Source organism: Cynocephalus volans, chromosome 1 (assembly GCF_027409185.1).
Source record: "Cynocephalus volans isolate mCynVol1 chromosome 1, mCynVol1.pri, whole genome shotgun sequence".
NCBI lineage: Eukaryota > Metazoa > Chordata > Mammalia > Dermoptera > Cynocephalidae > Cynocephalus > Cynocephalus volans.
The window spans coordinates 135581691-135608234 of NC_084460.1; the positions used below are offsets into that span (position 1 = coordinate 135581691).

At 34.1% G+C, this 26544-nt stretch overlaps 1 protein-coding gene across 2 annotated transcripts in view; it reads right to left on the reverse strand.

The window, feature by feature from the left end:
• Positions 1–218: 218 nt before the first annotated feature.
• DZIP3 (DAZ interacting zinc finger protein 3) overlaps positions 219–26544 on the reverse strand; it is a 99653-nt gene continuing 73327 nt past the window's right edge. For both annotated transcript variants that reach the window (XM_063099816.1, XM_063099824.1), the window contains 11 exons: positions 21610–21678; positions 18556–18652; positions 17094–17197; positions 15515–15602; positions 13887–13988; positions 8616–8741; positions 6037–6176; positions 4444–4564; positions 3811–3954; positions 3620–3724; positions 219–1941 (listed from right to left, as the gene is read on the reverse strand). In XM_063099816.1, the coding sequence (XP_062955886.1) occupies positions 1831–1941; positions 3620–3724; positions 3811–3954; positions 4444–4564; positions 6037–6176; positions 8616–8741; positions 13887–13988; positions 15515–15602; positions 17094–17197; positions 18556–18652; positions 21610–21678 (1207 nt within the window). In that variant the 3' untranslated portion in view covers positions 219–1830. The remainder of the gene's footprint in view (positions 1942–3619; positions 3725–3810; positions 3955–4443; positions 4565–6036; positions 6177–8615; positions 8742–13886; positions 13989–15514; positions 15603–17093; positions 17198–18555; positions 18653–21609; positions 21679–26544) is intronic.

Below are 26544 nucleotides of genomic sequence, written 5' to 3' on the forward strand. Positions count from 1 at the left end.
TCTGGCATTTCAAGATATCCTCGGCATTTTACAAGTCTAGATCACTAACTTCTAGGATATTTTCCTTCACATGTTCCTATCCTTTCTCAAAACAGAAGAAAACGTTTAAGCACAGTTAAACACAAAGAGATGCTTCAAATAAAGATTTAAAGTAGTTTCAGGATATATTTAAATTGAAATACACAGATAAAATTGTTGTTCAATTAAGAAACATTTATTCTTTTCCACATGAAAGTGAAACTGTAATTGTAAACATGAACTAAGAAACATTTGTTTTACAAGGTAACTTGTTATATATGACCATGACCTTGAGGTGCTAGACAAGACGATGATTAAAGACTCTTAAGTTCTGAATTCTGCAATTCCAAGACATTCTTGGCATTTTACATGTCTAAATGACTGCCATGGTTTTTGGAGGTTTTTTCTCACATTTTCCATTATATTCTCATTACATATAGAAGAAAACATTTAGCATACAATTACAGAAATTGGGGTTTTAAATAGAGATTTAAAGTAACTTCAAAATACATTTACACTGAAATATACAGATAAAATAGTAGCTGAGTCAGGAAACATTAATTCTTTTCCATAATTTAAACGAAATCGAGACTGAGTATGAACCAAGGAACAATGTCTCACAAGGTAACTCTGAATACCTTTAATTTTGAAACTAGAGGCATGTACAACACTTACAGCATTTATACAACACTATTTTCAAAATAGGTTTTTGACCTCTAAGAACAAAAGTTCTCAGTGACGAGCTTTAGATATGCAATTTAGCCCAGTGGGTATTGACTTTGTCACAAGAAGCAACTACATACAAATAGTTTCTCCCACTCCCCTGAGAAAGTGAAATTAGAAACTTTTAAAAGCAGAAGAAGAAAAAAAAAAATCTCTCCAAAATGCAAATGATTAAGGTCCAAAGAGCATGTTTACAAATGAACATAAGATATCAATTATTCAACTGAGCATGTGACTTAATTTACATATTACTTCCTTTTCTTACTACTTCCTGATTTCTGATTCTGGGAATATTTATTCTGTACCTACTGTGAAGAAATTGGGAACACAAAAAAGGATCAGACATGCTCCAGTAGTACACTGGTAAATGTTTAACCAGTCCTTGGGGGGAAGAATTTCTATGGTATAAATATTCCCACTATGGCAGACTCCAAGCTAGCAACGATTTGACAACTGGCTCGAAAAACCCTGAAATTTTAACAGTCGGCTCTCATAAGCCATTATAAGCCAGCTCCAACATACTACTGTATGGTTTCTACCCTCAAGTAACCCAAAATCTCATGGGTACATATTTTAGAAGACAGAAAAGAATGGGTAAGATAGAGATTAAATTTAAATAATTCAATTATATTTTTTGTAGCTAAAGTAACACTAAAATCTGTGGAATTGTCTTCCTTCTCATCTTTACTATTCCACTTTCCCTCTTGCTTAAATTTCTTTCAGGAAATTAAATGTAGCATACTTGAGGCAAAGTAAAGGATGAATAGAATAAGAAGGAAAAAAAGACAAGAAAAGACATTCTAAGAAATGTATTAACAGCTATTATGTTTACATTAAAAGAAAAAACCTATTAAGAGCAAATATGTCACTAACAAAATTTCATTTTCTTTAACTTTAAGCCCTTTCACTTCAGTTCACAAGTCCTGAGATTCATACTGACCTCTTTGGTTGCCACTCTGATGTGCTTCTTCAGCACAGAACTGAAAAGCATACTGCTTCACACCATTCATACAATCAGCTCATAACAGAAGGCAGAACTAAATCCCAAAGCCTGAAAACTAAATTTCCTGTACAGTTACACTCCTTGTATCAGACCTTGGGCAACTGTCGGCTGGGGTGACCAGGGAATTCTTCTGGTAGCAAAACATGGAGTCTGCAGGTTGGGCACGTCCCCTGTTGCATCAACCATGGTCTAATGCACTGAAAAGCAAAAAGGTTCATGTCAGTCTCTCAGACTTAGCCTAGTTTAGGGAGCCATCACTGTGTATATCAGAGTTACTAACCAACATGTCTTCTTGTGGATCTCAAAGCCTTACCCTGTGGATTGCAAAGCCAACTGCTGCAACAATGGGACCTTCTCTGTGGTTTGCTGAGCAATACAGCTGGTCACTGCAGAACACATTTCAGCCAGTTTATTCTATTAGGTTTTTTCCCCCAACCCCAATTTTCAGAATGGCTAGCAATTCTTCCTGACAAAGATATTGGGGAAACTTGCTATGTTCTCTCTCTGGTTTATTTTATTATCTATTATTCTCATTTATAATCCAGAAAAAGCCATAATTAAACATATAAAGTCACCAATACCCTATATATCAAGTGCTTATTATGGTGTTCTGCAGTTGAAATCCCTAGATGATGAATATACAAGAGTACTTCAAAAAGTTCATGGAAAAATAGAATTGAAACATAATATGAATCTTTTCATGAACTTTTTAAAGATCCCTTGAACTTCTCAGATTGTTCTCTTTGGTGGCAGTGGTAATAATCTTTGGCTATGAACTAACTATCTGTTAAGTCACTTGCTTGAATACTGACTCTCCAAACACAAATCATTTTTACCTGTATGAATAATGGACAGCCAGGTCAGATAAGAGAGGTTTAAGAATAGGCAATATATATGAAGACCACTAACTATAACCCTAAAAAGTAAACTGAATGAATTATGTGCTCTCTATTTAATGGGTAATGGCAAAGAATAAAATAAATTTTGTTAAACATTTATTTTCTACATTTTCAGGACTTTAAAAACTTCAAATAGGAAAGTTCAGGTGGCTAAGTATCTTTCCGGGAGATCTTTTGAGATTAGCCGTTTTGTATATATATCTTCATATCAGAATAGATAAAAAATACAATTCTATAGCAGGTACCACATATCACATCTTTCAAATGATGTTTTACAAACATGGCTTGAATAAGCTGGCTATTGTTCACTTCCGTCAGAAGGCTTTCTTGTGTAAGATTATCTTTTCCTATGTCAAATTACACCTCTGCAACTGAGGACTGGCACCATAAATTGTGTATCAATAGCACTTGCACAGTAGCAACACCAGGAGTTAATCTACATAAATGCCAAGATTCAACAAAAGATATGCCAGCGTCATATTTATCTAACATCAAAACTCAAGCCTAAGATCTTCAAAAGCAAATACAGGAGCCTGAACAGACCGCTAAGATAAGTCTTACGTTTTATAATGATAGGTGGCCATCACTAGGTGTGGACAAAGGACACTATGTGGTATTTACAGCATGTCAAGGTGAAGTGGCACTGCTGCTACTTCTGCCACTAAACCGTGGTCAATAAACTCATCTCCTAGTTCTATTCAAGGGAACTGCCTAATGTATACCATTTAAATATCAGCATTGATGCCTTCTCCTATAAGGTGTATGGAGATCTGAGAAAGCATAGTACAATCCATGGCTATATGTGGGGAAAGGTGTAAATGTTTCTGTGTGGTACTCAAAAGCACAGAGTTATAACCAGTGGAACTCATGATGCAACAGTGGATGATGATGTATGAATATGATTTTAGTTAAGGCTGTAAGAATCTCACTTAGTTGATTAATATAAAACATAAACAGGACAAGTTTAAAGGGCTACCTGAGAGTGGAATTTGTGAGCACAAGGCAAAACTGAAAGGTTTTCTGGAGACAGATTCTCATGACAGATCACACAAGGCTCTTCTTCTTCTTCCTCCTCATCATCCTAGAGAAAATACATATAATGTTAAATTTGGCTTATTTTTTTGTCCAAAATCTAACTGTGCTCAGAATCAACAATTTCATTCTTACCAAATTATTGGCTCCTTCCCATGTGGCAGAACCTTGTGAACTGAGAGGCCTCCAGGCTGGTTTGGGGGACTGGGTATTATTAGGCTGTGATGGAGAATGGCTGGGTGAAACACAATTACCATTTGGCACTGATTTTCCTTGATTCTGAAATAAGAATATGATACTTATTATTTTAGAATTGTTCTGAAACAGCAAGAACTGATAGAACAGCAATGGAGTATATAGCAAGAACTAGCAAAAGGGTAAACAGATTCCTGAGAAATATTGAAACAAAATATTGGCAATACTTATATACTCAGAGCTAGTTAAGACAAAAATAACTACCTTTTTTTTTTTTACTTAAAATAAATCTTTCCAGGAAATTAGAAAAAATATCTCAAAAGAATCACTCAAGGTAACCTAGAATACATTTTAAGGGAGTCAGTTTTAATCTAGAATTATTAGGTAATAGGTATTTCAAAAAGACTTCCTATATCATTTGTCAAGCTGAAGTTGTTGGATTATTCACTGTTACTAGATGATTTATCATGACTAGAGGTTACTGATTTTCTGAACATGCTATGGAGATAATTCAAACAGTTAACTACTACAGATAAGGGCAGAATGATACACTGTTTGTTTTTTGTTTTTTACCTGAGATCTCTTGGGATCAATAAATTGGGAAATCTTGTAAACAATTTCATCAAATGTCAGTCCAGATAAAGACTTTCCATGAGCTTCCTTTAATTTTCTTAAGAAATCTGTAAGTTCCTTTCTGGAAAAGATCAAGCACAAAGCAGTTGTGATTTGCCATACTGCCTTGAGAATGTGCTCTCCAAACAAGATATTAAATCCTATCATATAATTGATATGTAACATTTAGATGTCACTCTTTAGACCTCTGATCTAAGAAAGTGATCACAAGTCCATCTCCACTTATCTTAAACCAAAATGAAAACTCCTATTATGCTCATTAATGATACTTAATGTATTCATTCATGAGTGATAGAGTTTAGTATTTATTTTCTTCCCAGAAAGAGATTTTTAACTTGGTTTTTGAGAGCTACCTATCTAAAAATTGAGTTTATCTACTTATTTATGTACTAAGCTCTTTATATCATATCTCTCAAATGTTCTCTTTCTCAAGACTAAAATATTCCATTTTAACCATATTGCTATTGGTTTCTTCCTTATCAGTATTAAGAGTTTTACTTTTGCAAAATTCATAAACAGAAACAAAGATTAAACAGAACAGGAAAGTAAAGATTAAAAGGCATTAATTATATGATAAAGGAGTAATTAAAATAATTAATAAATGAAATAATTAAAAATTATTTTAATCAATACATTCCTTTTCAATTCCCAAGGTCCACTGACCCAAAGCCTACATTGACATTTTTGGTAGGACAGAGCAGGATTAAATATTTTTCTTTTCCAAATGAGTGTCATGTCATCACACTTATACACTACCTTTCATTTGCAATTTATTCATTTTATACATACCTGTTTATAACAACTGTATTACAGCTATGTTTTTATGATCTATTCACTATTACTATGGTCCATTCAACTATAATCTGATCCTGAAGCATAACAGTATGCTTATTAAATGATAGTTTTGGTCTTCAAATGAAAACATTTGTGAAAAAACTAGAATTATTTCCTCAGATACAAGAGTAGAGACAAAAGAAACTTCATTTGTGTAGTAGAATTAAATATCCTTCTGCTAAAGTCAGACTGTGAAAACCACAGTGAAATCATGATTTCTTGCATCTAACTGTGTTCCCTAAAAAGAAATTATAAGGACTCTCCATAAAATTAAGAGAACAGGAAACTAAGACTTGATGATGTTTGAGCTTATGCAGCATACAATCAACTGAAAATTCATTTCGGAAATAGGTTAAGATAATTACTGCATCTAAGATATTTAATGCATCATTATTTAATGATGACATTAAAATTGAATAGGTTTACAACTAGCTGTACTTTCAGTAAATGAGCAAACCTAAATTTAAAAAGTTACTCTCTCATGATTTAAGACTAACTTGGGTGAAAAAGTTTAGTATTTCTATTGAACAATATCCCTTCTAGGTGAATTTCGTCTTCCTTACCAAGGCTATGGTAAGAAAATACCCATACTTTTCTGTGTGTGTGTTATGCTTCTATGAAATGTTTCATTGCCATAATTATGGCTTTAGAAACTGTAGAATAGGATCTGTACTCACCACTAAATAAAAACTAAGGTACCTGGTCTGTTGTGGAAAGGCAGTTTTCAGCCTGTCTGTAATCCTCTCCCAATTCATCATGGAGGGATCACTTCCCAGACCTGCACTGGGAGGCACAGCCTCTCCCACAGGCGCTGGCACAGTCCAGGCTATGCCAGCCATCTGTAAGGAGCACAGAGTTATAACCCATCAGCTTCAATTATTAGGAAGTAACCTTTTGTGCCAACGTGACATTTCCATACCTCAGAAAATGAGCAGAATGAAGAAGAGAGAATACTTACATACATGTCCCCTTTTAAGAGTTTTTTCTTTAACCAGTACAACAATACTTCTAATTGTTTTTACTATTCTAACTTCAAAAATAGGACATGTTTGCCTCAGTAGTTACATACATGTACAGAAATACATGCAGGGTGTTTAATGTTGTATTTTTTTTAATAATAGTGAAAAACTGAAAACAACCTAAAGTCTGTAAATAGAGGAATGAGTAAGTTAATTATGGCACATCTAATCAAGTTCTTAAAAATGGATCTATATGTTGGGGCATGAGAAATGTCAATGAATATCATTAGTTTTTTTAAAAGTCTGTGGCATAGTATTTATGGTATGACTCCTTTTACATTAAAAATTAGAAAAATGTATATGCATATGTAGGTTATACAACAATCTATAAACAGTGATTATTTCCTGTAGGGATTTAACTACAGGATAAGTTTACTTTCTAACTTGCATATTTTATATTATTTGCATTTTTACCATTAGCACATATAGTTTTATAATTAGAAAAATAATAAAATTTTAAACAATTAAATAAAGATAAGAATATTAGAACAACTCTGCCCAATGTCTCATGAATGTTATAGACAAAGGTGGTGTGGAAGTTATAATGACACCTCTGAGCCATGAAACTATCAAAGTTTTCCCCATATTTTATGGAAGTTCCTTCTTAGAACCATTAAGATTCTTACTAATTAATATTAATAAATGAATTTCTGGAATGCTAATCTGATTACTAAGATAATTATATACATGATATCTTTTACCTAAGCCTCTATATGTTATTTTAAAATACTAGATTATTACTCAAGAAAAATTAGCAACTTCTAATAGTCATTGGAATAACTTGCACAAAGCCTAATAAGTGAGAAGGTGCAGAATGCTGCCCAGAAATCTAGAGATTTGCCTTGGTATAGAACTCTTCCTCATGAATCAGAAAGTAATCTCAGAAGGTTAAGGTGATTTAATGTTTTCAATTTAAAATTTTATCATAGCTCCTTAGAGAATGGTGGGTAAGCAAACTACATGAGCAACACTGCACTATCATGGTGATAAAAATTTGTGGTACTTTTTTAACATGTTAAGGCCTAAATACATATTTATTTGTAGTCAGGTAGCCTCTACAAAAATAAGCAGAATCCATCTGACCTTATATTCAAAAGGAGACTGTTAGTAATAAATGTGTACAAAAAAAGAAAGAAGGAAGAAAGAAAAGGGGGTGGGGGGAGAGAGAGAACAAGAGAGAAGAAAGAAAGAATAATCTGCCTAGAATATACTCATGGGAAAGTCTAGATTATAGAATTTTTCATTAATTATATCTAACATCGTTCTTTTGGAAAAAGATTCTTTTAATAAATTAAGTTTACCCCAGCCAAGATTACGACTAATAAATCTAGTCATTTTAAATTTGTTTATTTCTTCCTCAGGTTTGCATAAAGCTTATCTGGCTATTTGTAGCTAGGAAGATTTATAACTTTATGATAAATGTTCCGTGATGATACAATTTATATTATCTGTTTATAGATACAGGTGAAACATTGTGCTACTGTGTGTGCATGTGTATTTGTGTATGTGTAAATAAAATTTTTTTTTAAGCTTTGGGGTGTAATTTAGTTTGTTATCACTTGGCTTCTTTGCTTTTCAATTTTCCCAACAACCATGCTAAAAATAGAATATCTATTAAAAATATCAATCTGGGGCTGGCTGGTTAGCTCAGTTGATTAGAGTACAGTGTCAGAACACCAAGGTCAGGGGTTCAGATCCTTGCACTCGCCAGATGCACCCCCCCCAAGAAAAAATCAATCTACCCTGCATTGTTGCCTGTTACAGAAATAAAACTGTAATTGTAAGGTGTCTTTAGTATAAAAATATATTTATCTTTGTATCCAGCAACTAAGCTAAGATCAGGTAATGAAATAATTTAATATATGTAACACTCTTAGCACAGTGCTTCACAGGAAGTATTTTTGGTTTTTAAATTTATTTATTTATTTATTTAATTTATTGTTATTTTTTAAAAGATGACCGGTAAGGGGATCTTAACCCTGGGCTTGGTGTTGTCAGTACCACTCTCAGCCAGTGAGCTAACCAGTCATCCCTATATAGGATCCGAACCCGTGGCCTTGGTGTTATCAGCACCGCACTCTCCCAAGTGAGCCAGGGACTGGCCCTGAAGTATTTATTTAATTATCATTCAATTATTATCACCACCATCACCATCATTATCATATCAAATGAATGAGCAAAGAGAAGATATTCCTTCAGGAAGTCCACTATCATGATAAAAAACTAGTTAATGTCTGTTCCACTATGAAAAGTTCTTACCACAGGGGCTCTAGTTTGCCCAGCTGAAGAGATAACTCCAGAGCAAACTGCAGGCATTTGAGGAACAGTAAGGATGGGTCTAAAGAAAGATTCTTTCACAAGAGGTCTTCCTAAGAACTGCTGCATCTAAAATAGAAAAGGTAAAAAGACAACAACAACAACAAAATCCACATTTATATATTTATACAGGCAATGATCTAAATTCATAGAGCAATGTATGAGGGAAAACAGTGATTTGAAATCTAGATACAAATCACATTAGAAACAATGGACATCAGGACATTAGTTAAATATATGAATATCTGAAAAAGCAAAGTGCAGTGAGACATACAGGAAAGAGCACTGAAAGAAAGAGAACTGTGTTCTAGTCCTACTTTCTCTCTACCTAGCTGGGTGACCTTGGATGCCAAGTTTCTAATCTATAAAATGAGAGGGTTGGGTTAGGTGATCTTTAAGGTTCCTTCCCAATTACAATAAAAAAGGAATATGCAAAGAAGATTCTCCGTGAGTGCTGTCCATGTTGGTGAACAACATTATAAAGGACAATATTGATACTCATAAATTTCACAAAATAATCCAAAGTTATTAGTAGAAAATATTGCTTTCTTTATTAGGTATTGGAGGTAACACTTGATGGAATCCTGACTTTATGTTTAGCTCCAAGGATACTAGAAGGATGAAATAGGTGGACCTAAAGGATAAACTTTCCTCTAGTGACTTTTAGATATGCTTGTGGGTGTTACTGTACTTCATAGGGGGTTATGGAAAACTAGACCTTCTTCGAAGCTACTGACAGAAGAGATATCTTATTGGCTAGAGTACAGAAGGGGACAGATTTATTGAGCATCTATATGTGTACCAGGCCTAGCAATGGCATAAAGCATAAAGCAGGAGTTCAATAACAATTTATTGAAGTAAAAAAAAATGAACAACATCAATATAGTTAGTTCTAAGTAGTGATCCTAAAACTAGTAGATGAAAAGTTAACAGGGGAAGCAGGAAAGAGAGCATGCCCGAGCTCCTACGCAGGAGCTGAGGGCAGCTCCCACTGCCCAAAGCAGGCAAGAGAGCATGTCAAAAACACCACTTCTGTGCAGGTGGCCCACCACACCAACTGCCACAGCCACAGCTGCTGAAAGAGCAACTCAGCATCATAACAGTAGCCATAGCCACCATGCAGGCAGCCTGCAGACACACTTGACTACATTGACACAAGGAGAGTCCTCAGCAAAAACTGGAAAAAGAAGAGGCCGTCTCTCTCCTCAAAGCCCACTCCAGAGTAACAGAAGCAACTGCTCTACTAGATGACCAGACATCAATGTAGAGATATCAGAAATACAAAAACCCAAGAAAATATTACAGCACCAAAAGAATACAGTAACTTTCAAATACCAGATCATATAGAGCAGGAAACCCTTGAAATGACTGAAAAGGAATTCAAGCAACAATCTTAAGGAAACTTACCAAGATATGAGAAGACTCACCTAGACAACATAATAAAATGAGAAAAAAAAAAAAATCCAGGATATGAAGGAGAAAATTTGCAAAGAGATTAATACCTTAAAAAGAATGTAGCAGAACTCACAGAACTGAAAGATTCACTCAGCAAAATAAAAAACACAACCAATAGGTTAAGCAGCAAGCTAGAACAAGTAGAAGAAAGAATTTCTGATCTTGAAGATAAGTCTTTGAAACAACCCAGTGAGATTAAAAAAAGGAAAAAAGAATTTTAAAAAATGAAGACAATCTAGGAGAACTAACAGACAACATTAAGGACACAAACATCTGAATTATGGATGTTCCAGAAGGGGAGGAGAAAGGAAAAGGCATGGAAAACCTATTCAATGGAATAACAATGGAAAATTTCCCACGTAGAGAGAGACATGGACCTTCAGATCCAGGATGCTCAAAGATCCCCAAACAGATTCAACCCAAAAAGATCCTATCCAAGACACATCACAGTCAAACTGGCAAAGCTCAAAGAGAGAATCTTAAAAGAAGCCAGAGAAAAGAGTAATCACCCATAAGGGAGCCCCTATCAGACTAACAGCAGACTTCTCAATAGAAACTCTACAGGCCAGAGAAAATGGGATGATAGATTCAAAATACTGAAAGAAAAAAACTGCCAGCCAAGAATACTATACCCAGCAAGACTATCCTTAAGAAAAGAGGGAAATACAGTGTATTTTCCAGACAAAAACTGTGGGAGTTCACCACCACATGACCAGGCCTAAAGAAATCTTCAAGGAAGTCCTGCATAAGGAATCTGAAAAACGATAATCATTACCATGAATACACAAAAAAGAATAAAACCCATTGGTAGAACAAAAATGCAAACAAGAAAGAAAAAGAAACTAAATCACACCACCCCAAAAAACCATTATGTAATGTGATAAAGCCTCTGCTTTATTTCTGATTTTAGTAATTTTAATTTTGGTCTTCTCTCTTTTTTTCTTGGTCAGTCTAACGGTTTGTAAATTTTGTTGATCTTTTTAAAGAATCAACTTTTGATTTTGTTGATTTTTCTATTGTTTTTTAACTCCCTATTTCATGTATTTCTGTTGTAATGTTTATTATCTCCTACTTATATTTGCTTTTGGTTTAGTTTGCTCTTCATTTTCGATTTTATTAAGGTAGAAGTTTACATTACTAATTTGAGAATTTTTGTCTTTTTAGTATAGGTGTTTAAAAGCGTAAATTCTCCTCTAAGCACTGCACAGGCCCTGTATCCTACAAATTTTGATACGTTTTGCTTTGATTTTTATCTCAAAGCACTCTCTAATTTCCCTGTGATTTTTCTTTTTACTTATTGTTCATTTAGGAGAGCCCTGTTAAATTTCCACACACTTGTGAATTTTCTAAATTTCCTTCTGTTATTGTGATCAGAGAACATATTTTCTATGATCTTAGTCTTTTTTTTAATGTATTAAGACTTGTTTTGTGGCCAAAATTTTAAAACTAAAAATTTTATGGGGAACTTTACAATGACTTGACATTTTATTCCTAGCATCACTGAAGGAGAGACATTGTGTAACTTCTAGGTAAGAAAAAGACAACTGGGAAAATACAAATTCTAACTAGATATAAGATATTAAAAACTTTATAATTTTCTTAGGTAAAATAATAGTGGTATAATCATATCCAATAAGAGTTCCTCATCTTTTAGGATATTTCTTAAAGAATAAATGGATGAAATTATATGATGTCTGGGGTTTGCTTTAAAATATTACGGTGGAGAGAAAGAAGGAATGACATAAAATAAAACTGACAAAATGTTCATAATGTTGAAGCTGGCTCTTGGGTTCCCAGAGATTCATTATACTATTTTCACGTGTTTCAAATTTTTCATAATGTGAAGTTTTTACAGAATGAATGAATGTTGGGTGCTGAATTAATAGTCCTGTTCTCTTTGAGAATCACTACTACTCAACACTTTTTTGAGGTTTAAATAACCTGGCTACCAAAATCGAGATATAATGACACACTGGGTTAAAAACACAGTGGGTTAAACTGGGAACAGACCACATTACCCTAGACTTCTCAGGGTAGACTACTATACACAGTCTGGTGATCATTCCTCAGAACACAAGAATCTCCGAGACAGATGGGAGTTTTAGTGATCAGATCATCTAGTACAATTTCCTAATTTGTCAATGGGAAAAACCGAAGTCCTGACTTTCTCAAGACCAGCACAGCTCTTCACGAATTTGGGACCTGACCCCAGACCTCTCTAGAGTACTTCCATAGCACAACACCACTTCAATTCAGAGCAAGGAGCACTGTAACATTTCTAGCATTTGTTCTCTCAAACTGTTTCACCTTTGCTTGAGGATCACTGATGCTTGCACTTTAAGACCACTGTTAGCTTGATCAAACACAGCATTGATCTGTTTAGGAAGCACAAAAGATACACGTGCACCCCTCAGACTGTTTGTAAAGGATGATTTGAATTGCCATACAGCCTAACTGCCAATGGGTTTTTGCCATTAACTAAACCTGGGTAAGCCACCTAAGATGGAAGAAGGTCTCCCAAAAAATTAAGGTCTAGATGGTCTGGAGGTCAAGGTTTGACTATGTTTGTCAACTATCTAGTATCACTGGTTTCAGACAGACAAGGCTTATACTAGTATGGTTCCAGAAACTTCAAAGAACAACTCTGTATCTAGCATGTCAGTCTCTGGAGCCATTTTATTTTTTGAGTCATGGGAGAGTTTAACCACAATCTATGGGTAATATTTTGAATATGGGCAGAAGGTATAAGATTTTTACCAAAAATATGTGTTACTTCCTTTAGAACTGCAGGGAATCTTTGGGATTTCTCTGTTACCTACTTAACACATTCCTTATCAGGATAGTTAGGTATGATGATGTTCCAAGACTAAAATAATATGTTCATGAAACAGTGCTCCTGTAGAAACTGAACTGACAAAATATATAAAAGGCAATACTATCATTCTAAACTAAAGCATGTAGTATATATAATGCTTTTAGCTCTGGATTCTGCTTTTTGAACACAGTATTACTCCATACAATTCATATAATTTTTAAATTCTTTGTTATACTCAATCATGAGTAGAAATTACATATTCAGATTTCTATTACAAGCAGGAGTGCTGATATCAAAAGTCATCTGCTCCCAAATCTTATACCTTTCTTCTCTTCCTACCCCCAGATCTGTCATGATAATAAAAGTTATCACCCAGTGGTACCCTCCTAAAAGGGTATCATAAATAGTTATAGCATAGAGATTAGTTTATCTAGTTAAGATCCATTGGCCCTGATAAACAAGCAGAGAAGGGACATAAGTGGAAGCTATCCTTGCTATTGAAGGTAGAATAGAATATAAAAGTTAAGAAAAAGAAAGCCTAAGTAGAAGTGGAGGGGTGAAGTCCAGCCTACTAGGGTACTATGCTGAGATGCTTCAATCATCTATTGGTAACTGATGAATACTCAGAATTTCCAGTGCTCTCATTTTATCTCTCACAATGTAAGTGACACTGACAGGATGAATGAGAAAATATTACTCTTTAGACATTACACGCATCACTAAAATACAGTGATATAGACTACTATATTGGCCTTAGCTGAGCCAGCCAACTAATTATATTATCTGGTGACTAGTAAGTACGAACCTAATTGCAACTAGTATTCACAACATGTGCCTATTCCATTTCAAACACACATTAAACATACTGCACGTTCAGTGTTTTATAGCTGTTACCATTTTATCAAAATGAAAATAGCAATTTTTCAAAATGTCATGTTTCTTACCAGTATCTCAGGACTGGGTGGTGGTGGAGGAAGCTGTACTGGAGGCAAGGTACTCAAGGCAAACCCTTGCTTCACCTTGTTGATTTGTTCATTGTACTGTGCCTGGCAGAAGAGGAGAAAAAATATTTTAGAGCACAATCAACCTTAAAGAAATAGCATATGGAAATACTTGATGTAGTTTTGAATAATAAAACATAGAATAGTGTTTCCCGACCTACTGTCAGACCACTGTCCCCACATGTAAATAGCTATATTCTTAGAAGTGTTTGATTGACAAGAGACAGAGACACATAATTCACAGATCTTTGTAATAATTCTTCAGTGTTTCCATAATTTCCAGTTCCAACCAAAATATGAACCACTGATATAAAGTGAATAAAGAATCTAAAGATTCAATAAGCTATTAACAACATACTGGCTAATAAAAAGAGAAAAAATTATGAGAGTACTTCAAAAAGTTGATGGAAAAATGAAATTAAAAGGTAATATGAACTCTTCCATGAACTTTTTGAAGATCTTTCAAATTTGTAACAAAGAGCTTGAACTACATGCAAATGTTCATTCTAAAACTGAAGGGGAAATTCTAGGGGATACTTATTAAGAATCCACATTTTCTTTATCTTAAAACCTATATCTCTAGCTTGCTCCACCTCCATATATATTTTATTCTCTTGGAATTTTGCCAAAAATGATACTCCAATCCTGGAAACTTAACATGTTTTCAACATTTTCTGGCATTGTCCCCATTTTGTTTTATCAGATTATTTTGTGAATAATCCAGAAGAACTGGAAAACAAAGTCTTACAAAACAGAACATTTAGAAACCTCCATACAGAGGACATGTGCTAAAAGAAAACAAGGATAGAGAACAAGGGGCAGATCTTTTGAGTCCAAAACTTTGAATACATCTAGCAGAAATGCTAAGCATCACTAAAGACTGAGTAAGAAAGAGTCTGGAGAGAAATAATCAAAACATCAAGGAAGAAGCTGGACAAGTCTATAGTGCTTTGAGGCAGCTCTTCACAATTGAACGTCATTGTTATTTACCAGTAATGTCATGAAATCATAAAGCAACAAACATATACCAACCTTAATGCATAAATATAAAAAGATTCTAAAACCAAATTAATTAATAAATATTCAGTGGGTTATCTCTTTAGATTATTTTTAACATGGTCCTAAATCTATTAAACCAATAATTAAGAATTTATTATTTTGCATTATGGAATAATTACATAAAAAGTTAAGACTGAAAGCTAATACAGGACTATTTGATCTGCCTTTTAATTCTGTAAACACATTATTACTCAGACCAAGTTAAGACATTTATTTTTAAATGGGGCAGAGTTAGCTTTGGAATTCTAGAAAAACTTGGTGTGAAACACAACTTTTGAGTTTATCATTTCCTGAACTAAAAGACCATATATATGAGTCTAAGATGCTATGTATAATGAACTAAATGGAAGTAACCAATCCTAAACTGAAGGCATAAACTTTGATAACTGAAATGAAAAACACATTCTTCCTTACATTTCTCTACTAACTGCTTTTAATGTTAGATGTCTTCTTTAAGTATATACCACCCATAACATTCAGCCAATTTACTCTAAATGTATTTCAGGACTTACCCTGAGAAATGCAATCTTGTTTCTAACATCCGTCACAATGGCATTCCAACTATCTACTGCAGCCTTCAATTGAAGTGATTCTAGGTTGCTGGTGAAAAGGAGACACAAGAGAAATCCCCTTTTTTTAATTTAACACTTAGTTTTCCAAAAATATCCATTATGCTCTCTAGCATACATGTAAATTACATAAACAACAAAAATACCTCCATCATCGACAATTACCTCAAATGGTTGTTATTAAAAATAAATCAAAAACTAGTAATAAAAATTTTTTCAAGAGCAAATATAACTTATGCTTCCAGTACACCAAGTTTTTTTTCTATCTTGGCAATATTTTTTAGGACATCTTATAAAGCCTTCATACAGGAAACCCTCCAATGAAGTAGGGAAGCAGAGAAGGTCAGAGAAACTGCCTTAATCATCTAATGTATGAACACTCTCAATAATGGTAACCCATCTTGAAAGCAGGTTTTGAACTAACTTCACATCAACCTTGACATCACAGAGCCATAGCTAGCCTATCTGCCTCCTTTGCAAATTAGAAAAAGATATTGCCTCTGGGAGGGCAAATTAGAATTACCTCCTCTGTGAGGATAAATGAGATTGCAGCCTTTGTGCAGTTCGTGAATCACAGCACAATAAACGCAGCAGCTCCATCAACACATGCCCACCAAATGATTAACTAAAGTAGGAACAACTCTGAGGTCTTTAGGGTCTACCATCTTCAGAGGAGAAATTTCATGTGGCCTTTTAAAAGGACCTATCTGTTATAACATCTCCATGCCAGTATCACCCAGCCCAACAATTTTAAAAGAGCAGAACAAGTTATCAGTAAGATCATTTCCTACAAAGAGGCTTCATAATATTCTAATTTATACAGCACCCTTTTTCCCTTTAGCAAACAAAGATAGACTGATCACTTGAATGTACATCAGTATATCCTGGGAATCTTGGTAAACATCAGAGATTCTGATTCTTTAGAATTAAAGAGCAATGATGATCATTAAAATAAATAATGATGACTTGGTCCCAGAGATTCTTATTTAATTAATTCTTTACGATTGAAGGTACACCCCACAAGATTATAAATTTAAGAAGAATTTCATGTAACCTGTCCAATATTTGAAAATTACTCTTATAGCATACCAGGAAAACTGCCTGTAACATTATTTTATATGTTAATACTGATTTTTCCCTCAACATATTCCAAAGGTATTTAAAATCAAGCATTAGCAGAGAAAAGAGTTAGAAAACATTTTCCAATTAGAATCTGCCTTGTTTTGTAAATATGTGGTCCTCATGCATGTCTCTGACTGTGACTTTTGATTTACTTCGGTGTGGAGGAAGAGAATAATCTTTCGGTAGCTATTACTGCACTCAGTAGACTACTCAGTGTTTCAGCAGAAGCAACAGCATCAAAGTGACTACAGAACTTTGAAGGTTTAAAAAAACAAGGGCTTCTTCACGCCCAAAACCCTGATGTCATATATGTAAAACACATTGCAGATTTTGTTCAACATTGGAGACGCTTGCAAATATTTTTGAGGTCAAGATGCATTAAGGAAGAGTGAAAGGTTACCTTGCTGCCATGTGAGTAACCCTGGCAAGCTGACTGAGACACTCCTTTTCAGTCTGCTCTAGATGAAGCAAACCAAAATCTCTACGACACTGTAAGAAATATACCTACAGATTTTTGAGAGAAAGAAAAATAAGCACCTGGGTTTCTTGATCATTCAATGTACATTATAACAGCTTTCTGATTAATGCAATTCTGCAATTCTAATTTTCTCATTCAATGGTTACTGGCTTGGTAAACATTCCAGAACATTACTTTTCAAACTTGCACACATACTAGAATCATCTCGGGAACTTTAAAAAATGATGCCTTGGTCCCAGTGATTCTAATTTAATTGATACTGGTTACAGCCTACGCAATGGGATTTTTAAAAGTTCTCAGGTAACTCTAATATGCAGCAAAGCTTGAGAACACTCAAAAGAAGGCCTTCTATTTTATTTTCATTGATGAAGAAGTAAGAAAATAATCAGACCATACAGAAAGATATAATCCAAATGGGCCTTGGAGATCATCTAGTCCAATGTCTCTCTCATAGCAGGAATCCTTTTCACATCATTCCTTGTTTTTTACTACTGATCACTCAATATTCACTAAAAATTACACTCTTGGACAGCATTAAAGTGTTAGAAAGTTCTTCCTTTCTAAAATAAATAATGGAAGCAGAAAGAAACTTTCTGACTAAAAGCGGTGAAAAACAAAGTAAACAAACTTGAGCTTTTAAGGTAATCTGAGCTTTTTCCTTTGTTAAAGCTAGAATCCCAACACTATTCTCCACGGATTTTTCATTCAGATGTCACTCCTTGGTTGCTGACTTCTAGAATCCCAAGTACTCTGCTACAGAATAGAGCTTACCTATGACAAAGGTGGGAAGGTTTGTAATGTTTTTAATGTCAGTGAGCTCTCCAAAAATATGAATCTTATTGCATATCAAGTTTGGTTATCTATAAATAAAAATTACATACACACATATACTCATACTTCTTTTGAAAGACCCTAGCTGTGGTGTTCTAAGCTAACTTAGAAGAAACTGTGATTTTCTGGGGGTCTGCAAAGTAAGTGGGTTTTTTGGCATTGCGGTATGTAATATGTATGTATTTTTGGAAAATCTATTTAGGAAGTAGAAGAGAAAAGAGATATGAAAGCAGAGAAATGTTATTCTTAGAAGTTTGGCTTAGTGACCTGGCTTCATGAGAGTTTTCTCAAGGCCTACTGCAACAGACCAGTATTGTGGAGTCATTGGGGGAAAACAACATAAGATCATCAACCCTGAAATATTCATGCATAAAAAGCCAATGAGTCAAAAAAGCAGAAGTGTTTTGTTTTCTGAGCTGTGTTTTTTGGTTGGTCCTAAGAGGTCTTATTTCTGTTTATTCACAAAAGAGTCTCTTTTAATTCTTTGGTGTACTAGTACACAAGTAAAACTTTCCTATATCATCCATCCCCCCAAACTTTTTTTTTTTTTTACCTCTGCTGTTAAAGCTCTGCTAGTTTCTGCATTCAGTTTATTTAAGTATGTTTTCATTGTGCTTTCCAGATTATGTTTCTCCATTTCCCACTGAGATCTGAAATAAATCATCATTGAAGAGTCAGCAACATTAAACATTACAGGAAGGATAGCCTATTTCATCTTATTCAGGAGGAAGAAAAATATATGCTACTATTGTGTACAAAATGACTTCTTGGAAAAGTATACAGCACATAAAAATAAGAGAACATATTGCTCAGTCCTTACTGTTATCCTTTACTATCGAGAGTGTAGAAGTTTTAAAGCTGTCAGTATAGGGGTTATGATTTTAAACTTGGCTCTGAAATCAAGTTGTTTGAGGATAAATCTTAGCTCCACGGCCTATTAAACATAAAACGTTGGGCAAGTGCAATGGACTGAATGTTTGTGACTCCCCAAAATGCATATGTTGAAATCCTAACCCCCAACATAACAGTATTAGGAGGTGGTGCCATTGGGAGGTGATAAGGTCATGAGGGCAGAACCCTCATGAAAAAGATTAGTGCCTTTATAGCAGAGTCATGAGATAGCTCCCTTGTCTCTTCTGCCATGTGAGGTTACAGTGAGAAGATGACTGTCTATGAGGAAGTGGATCTTCACCAGACACGGAATCTGGCAGTGCCTTGATCTTGGACTTCCCAGTATCCAGAACTGTGAGAAATACATTCTGTTGTTTATATGCCACCCAGTCTATAATACTTTGTTATAGCAGCCCAAACTAAGACAGCAAGTTACCTAACGTCTCTATACCTCAGTTTTCTTATACATAAAAATGTAGAAAATTGTATTACTTACCTCAAATAGCTGCTGTGAAAACTCTTTCAGATCATATACATAAAGCACTTTTTGTGTTTGGTGCATAATAAGTACTAAATAAATGTTAGCTATTATCATTATTAATACATTTTACATAAAATAAAGTTTCTACAAGCCTTTCTGTATCCCAACAATAGCAACCACATAGGATTTTATTATCCCTCTCATAAAGCAAAGTCACCGCATTAAAACATTTTACTGGTTATGTCAGTGCTCACATTCAAGACCTCATTCAACACCTCAGAATGAAAGCAAATCATACAGCTTGAGAGGGAAGAAGGGAGATGAGGGTAAAGATATTATTTATGAAGAACATTATGGAAAATGGCTACCTATGAGGTTTCATTTTTTCCTTTTTTTTTTTTTTTTTTGTCGTTTTTTTTTTTTTTTCGTGACCGGCACTCAGCCAGTGAGTGCACCGGTCATTCCTATATAGGATCCGAACCCGCGGCGGGAGCGTCGCTGCGCTCCCAGCGCAGCACTTTTTTCCTATCCCATTTCAGCTTCCTACACTTGAGTGCCAGAATTGTATAGCATACAAACCAAAATTTGTCTTTAATGAAAACAATTAATTGAAAATATAACATTATAATAGACACTGTCACAAAAAACATTCTCAATGTTTTATTACTAGAAACACCTAGATGCTTGAGGACCTGACCAATATTAATGAGAAGCTTAGATAACATTAAGACTAGGGTTTCTTGAGCGGGGAAAAAAATCATAAAATATTCAAGCAGATATATTAACTCAACATAGAGAAATTAATTATTATGCCATTAAATATTGTGCAAAATTTGCCCACAAGAAAAAAATAATAAATCGGATTTCATCAAAACTAAAACTTTTGTGTTTTAAATGACATCATCAAGAAAGTGAAAAGATAACCCACAGAATGGAAGGAAATATTTACAAATCATGTATCTGATAAGGGACTTGTATCTAGAACATACAAAGATCTCTTAAAAGTCAACAATAAAAAGATAATCCATTGTTTAAAATGGACAAAGGATTTGAATAGACATTTTTCCAAGAAGATACAGATATGACCAATAACTACACGAAATGATGTTCAACATAATTATTAGGAAAATGCAATTTGAAACCACAATGATATACCACTTCACATGTAATATAATGGGTCAAATAAAGACATAATCTAACAATTGTTGGTGAGAATGCGGAGAAATCAGAACCCTCATACACTTGTTGTACCATAAAATGATGCAGCCACTTGGAAAACCTTTTGGCAATTCCTCAAAAAGTTAAACATATACTTTACTGATGACCCATCAATTCCACTCATTGGAATATAACAATGAGATATGAAAACACACTCACTAAAATATCTGTATATAAATGTATTTCATAACAGCATTATCCATAATAAAAAAAATAGAAAACAAGCCAAATGTCCGTCAACTGATGAAAAGATAAAATGTGGTATATTCAGACAATGAAATATTATTTATTAATAAAAAGGAGTGAATACCGATACATGCTACAACATGGGTGAAGTTTGATAATATTTTAAGTGAAAGAAGTTAATCATAAGAGGCCACATAATAAATAATTCCATTTATATGAAATGTCCAGAATAGACAAATCCATAGAGACAGAAAGTAGATTAGTGGTTGCCAGAAGCTGGAGGAGGAGAGAACAGTGAATGACTTATATTGGGTATAGGGTTTCCTTTTGGGATGATAAAAATGTTCTGGAAATAGAAACAATGTTTGTATATCTTTGTGAATGTACTAAAAACAATTAATTACATACTTTAATGGGATAAATTTTGAGCTACATGATTTAGATCTCAAAAAAGTTGTTATTTAAAAATTACAAGCAAAAATAGGTGAATCAGAATAAAACTTAGCCAGTTTCATAACACAGTTACACCTAGTAGTATTGATTCAGGTAAAGAAATAAGAACTCTTAAGCTCTAGTAGTTTACTGTGGGGACTATAAATTTGCCAATTCAATCTCTCTCAGAAGCTTTTTGGACCAGAGCTAGGGTGACCATACCTCCCAATTTGTCTAGGACATTTTCAGTTTACACCTATTAATACTGACCAATATCATGCTCCCAAGTGCCCCAGGTTTGGATGGTAAATTACACGGCTACCCTAGCCAGAACATGTTGAGCAGAATACACAACTCCAGAGAGGGTGCACCCAATGAAAGAAAAAGCTAATTTTGTACCTTTTCATGGAAAGTTGCTCTTTAAGGTTCTTGATTTCATTATCTTTAGCATGAATTTGACGCTGTACTCTAAGCAAATAAGAAAGAAAATTGTAATATGTTATAAATTATTTCTATTAACACAGAACAGCTCTATATGTAGCTGAGGAGGGGACCAAGTACAGGGGTCTTCAGAAAGTTCACGGAAACATTTATATTATCTTTTAATTCTATTTTTCCACAATCTTTTTAAAGAACTCTCAAATGTCTATCTTGGGCCACAAATCTTGAGCCTGTAAACTATAACTGGACCCTTATACCTGGTTTTTAAGATTTATCTTTCTTGTTTATGATGTTAGATTTATCAACTTCTCAAAGAAAGGGGAAATAAGTTCTAATCTAGTAAAATAGAAAGCCAGAGAGAAGTGTTGTCTTATCGTGTATACCCAGCTCAATGAAATGTCTTCAGCTCTTTGACCTTTATTTAGTTTACCCACTAGAAAAAAAAAGATGGTGGTATCTTCTGATTTTCTGAGCCTGTTGTGGGACTGAGAACTTAAAGATCCTTAAAGAGATACTATATCAAGTCATGAAAATTATGAAGGACTTAAGGTCTGAAAGAAATCAGATCTTAAATATGGAAGTAATGAGGCTACAGTATGCAAATAAGAATTTTAATTAAAACTATAAATTGTAACTTGGGAGTCACTCACATGACCTAATCACAGAAAGACTAAGTAAAATTTTTGAATAAATCAAAAAACATAACCTGTGACCAGCTTAAAAATTAATATACAAGAAACTATTAAGAGAAATGCAAAGTAATACTTTTTGACTGACATATATTCACAAACCATTTTTGATGTTTCTCCCTTGTGCTACTGTATTTCTTTTAAATAAACCTGTTAATTAGCTTCAATATGAAGAGATTTATAGCAAAAGTACATTTCTCTTTAAGTCTCTAATATGTTCAGAATCTTAGGACACATAGGAGTTTTAGTTAATATGAATTATTGGAATGATAAAGCCTTGAAACAACGACTTCAGTGTTGGCTGGATTGCTCACTACTAGAGTTCAGAGACTTCCTAATCACCTTTACTATAAGCTTTATAGAAGCTGCAGAAACTTATAATAATCAATGTTCTGTTGGACTGGAATGCAGTGAAAGGAAATCAGCTCTCTTTCTATACAAAAAAAGCTGTGTTCTCAAGTGAAGAATAAAAAAACACAGCTTTGTTACTGTAATATACAGGAATATGTAGACAGAGTTGAAAAGTGAACAGTAAGATTTCTAAGACTGACATCTCCTTTTTCTTTATATACTTCCATAACTTCATTATTTTACCCAGCTAGAATGGGTGATTAGAGAGGGTGATAACTCCAATATTTTACCCAGCTAGAGTGGGTAATTAAGAGTGAGTGATAACTCCAATATTTTACCCAGCTACAGTGGGTGATAAGAGTTGACAGAGCTAGTGGGGAATTTAACAGACCTGGATTCTTAAGTAAGAGAGGAAAGGTAGACGTAGTTACTATTATCCAACTCGGATATGAACCAGCTATATATGTTCAGGCAGTCATAACTTCTTAGTCCTATTTTTCTCATGTATAACATGATAGGATGGTATTATTAGATTTTCTTTTCTTTTTTTTTTTTTTGTCTTTTTTGTGACCAGTACTCAGCCAGTGAGTGCACCGGCCATTCCTATATAGGATCCGAACCCACGGCGGGAGTGTCACTGCGCTCCCAGCGCCACACTCTCCCGAGTGCGCCACGGGCTCAGCCCATTAGATTTTCTTTTCTAAAAGATGGAAAGTTTTCAAGCTAACTCTGGCTGGCTATCCAATTTATTATATGGATTTTATTGACAGCAGTTTCTTGACATTGATTAAGTGACTACTGTAGTTTATGCAAAATAGGTCACTTTTATATAAATCTTCTTTAACACTTCAGTTATCACCAACAAATATTTGCCAAACATTTATTGCCAGAATGGCACTGAATTAGGCCACAAAAAAATACATGTTTTGCTTCCTAATAATCTTCATATTTTAAGGTGAAAGAAACCAACATTTACAATTAAATAATCTTTATATTTCTCTCACATGCTTTTGGGAAATATTCAAGTAAATTAAACAAACAAAAGTCGCAAAAGCTGATAGGAGAACACACAGAGTGCTTATGCTTTCCTTTCTGCCTGGATGCCCTTTCTCTTCTCTCATTTCATCCTACCTAGTCTTCAATGCCTAGGTTCACTATTGTGTCTTCATTAAAGTTCTTCCTTCATTGAAGAAATTCTTCCTTATCACAACAATTGAAAGTACTCTCTTTATCCTGCAAAATCCCCATTAAGTATATAGCCTTGTTTGAAAGTTATTTATATGTACTTTTTTTTAAAGTTAAAATTTTTATTTGGACATAACTGTAGATTTTCATGCAAGTGTTAGAAATAATACAGAGAGAGTCCATGTATCCTTTACCAAATTTCTCCTAATGGTAACATCTTGCAAATCAACAGTATTATAACCAGGATATTGACGGTTATACAGTCATGACACGGAACATTTCCATTGTCACCAGGATCCCTCTTTTTGTCCTTCTGTAGCCACATCTACTTCCCTCCCACTCCTCTCCCACTCTTATGATCTTGGAATCATTAATCTGTTTTCCATTTTTATAATTTTTTCATGTAAAGAATGTTATAGAAAAGGAATCAGAATGTATAAAGCTTATGAGACTGGCTTTTTTTACTCAGCATAAATCTCTGATGTCTGCAGGGTTTGTAGTGATATTGCTATTTCATTCGGAATGGTGGTTAATTTATTTCTTTTCTCTTTGTCAGTTTTGCTAGAGGTCTGTCAATTTTATTGAACTTTTCAAACAGCTTTTGGTTTCACAGATTTTTCTCTATTGTTTTTGTTTCCTACGCCATTATTTCTTGTATTTATTACTGTCTTCCTTTGTTACAAAATAGCTTTCTTTTTGGGGGATTTTGAAGTGAGGGCTTAGATTATCCATCTGAGGCTTTTCCCTTTTTCTAATGTGTCTATTTAGTGCTATAACTCTTCTCGGCATTGCTTTAGCTGTGTACCACAAACTTTCATATATTGTCATTCAATTCAATGTGTTTTTATTTCCCTCGAGTTCTCTTCTTTGACCCACGAACTATTTAGACATGTGTAGCTTCCAACACTTTTGGAGGTTTCTTGTTATCTTTGTTACGAATTTCTAGTTTGATTTCATTGTGATCTGAGAAAATATTTTATCTGATTTTGAGGTCTGTTTTAAGGCCCAGGATATGGTCTGTCTTATTTTATGTCCTGTGGGCACTTGAAAGCAAGTGTATTCTACTGCTCTTTGGTAGAATTTTCTCTAAATATTGATCAGATACTGTTGGCTGGACTATATCCTCGCTGATTTTCTGTTTAGTAGTTCTATAAATAGATGAGTGGGAATGATGCCATCACCTATTATTGTAGATTTTTCTCCTTTTAGTTCTGTCAGGTTTTGCTTCATGTATTTTAAGGTTCTGTATTTTGGTACATGCACCTTTAGGTCCTTATGTCTTCCTGGTGGATTGATCCTTTTATCGTTATGTAATGTCCCTGTCTTTGTTCAGCAGTTGTCTTTGCTCTGAAGTTCATTTTATATGATATTAATATAGCCATTCCTGCTTTTTTGGATAAATGTTTGCAGGGTATATCTTTTACCATGCTTTTACTTTCAACCTACCTATGTTGCTGAATTTGAAGTGAGTTTCTTGTAAATAGCATCTTGTTGGATCACACTTTGTTTTTAAATACAATCTGCCAGTCTCTATCTTTTAATTATATAGACCATGAGATGGTATATTTAGACCATTTACATTTAAGGTAATTATTGATATGTTAGGCTTAAGTCTGCCATTTATTACTTGTTTTCTGTTTGTTTCCTCTATTTTTTGTTCATAACATCTTGTGGATTATCTGAACATTTTTTAGGTTCCAACTTGACCCATTTACAGTGTTTTTGTGTGCATGTCTTTGTGCAGTTTTCTTATTTGTTGTACTAGGTATTAAAATACACATCCATAATTAATTACCACCAAATGGTATTGACATTTTCCTACTTCATGTGAAATATAGGAACCTTAATCTCATTTAAGTACCCTTACCCTCCCCACTTTATAAATATATTGTTCTAAGTATTTCATTTAAATATATCAAATTCTCATGTGATGTATTAAATCTTTTTCTTCAACTATCAAACATGACTTAAAAATTAATGAGAAGTAGGATAGACTCTTATTGTTTATCCTTCTCTTTATTCATTCTCATGTTCTTCTTTTTGTTCTGAAGTTCCAAGCTTCTATTATCATTTCCTTTATGTGTAGAGACCTTCCTATAGTTGTTCTTTAAGGGTAGGTTTGCTAGCGACATATTTTTATACTTTTCCCTTGTCTGAGACTGTCTTTATTTCCCTTCATTCCTAAATGATATTTTTGCAGGATTCATTGTTCTGTTTTTTTCTTTTCAATACAGTCACGCACTGTTAACAACGGGAATACATTTTGAGAAATGCATCATTAGGCGTTTTCATCGTTGTGTGAACATCATAGTATACTTACACAAACCTAGATGGTACAGCCTATTGCACATCTAGGCTATATGGTATATCCTATTTCTCTGACCACTGTTGTATATGTGGTCCATTACTGATGTAAACGTTGTTATATACCACATGACTATAACTGAATAATGTGTCACTTCCTTCTGGCCCCAAGGTTCCAGATGAAAAATATACTATCACTCAAATTAGTGTTCACACATAAGTAACATTTCTCTCTGCCTGCTTTCAAGATTTTTCTTTGTCTTTAGTTTTCAGAAGTTTAGTTATGATGCATCTTGGCATGGATTTCTTTAGGTCTTTACCATTTGGGGTTCAATTAGATTCTTGAATTTGTAAGGTGGCTCAT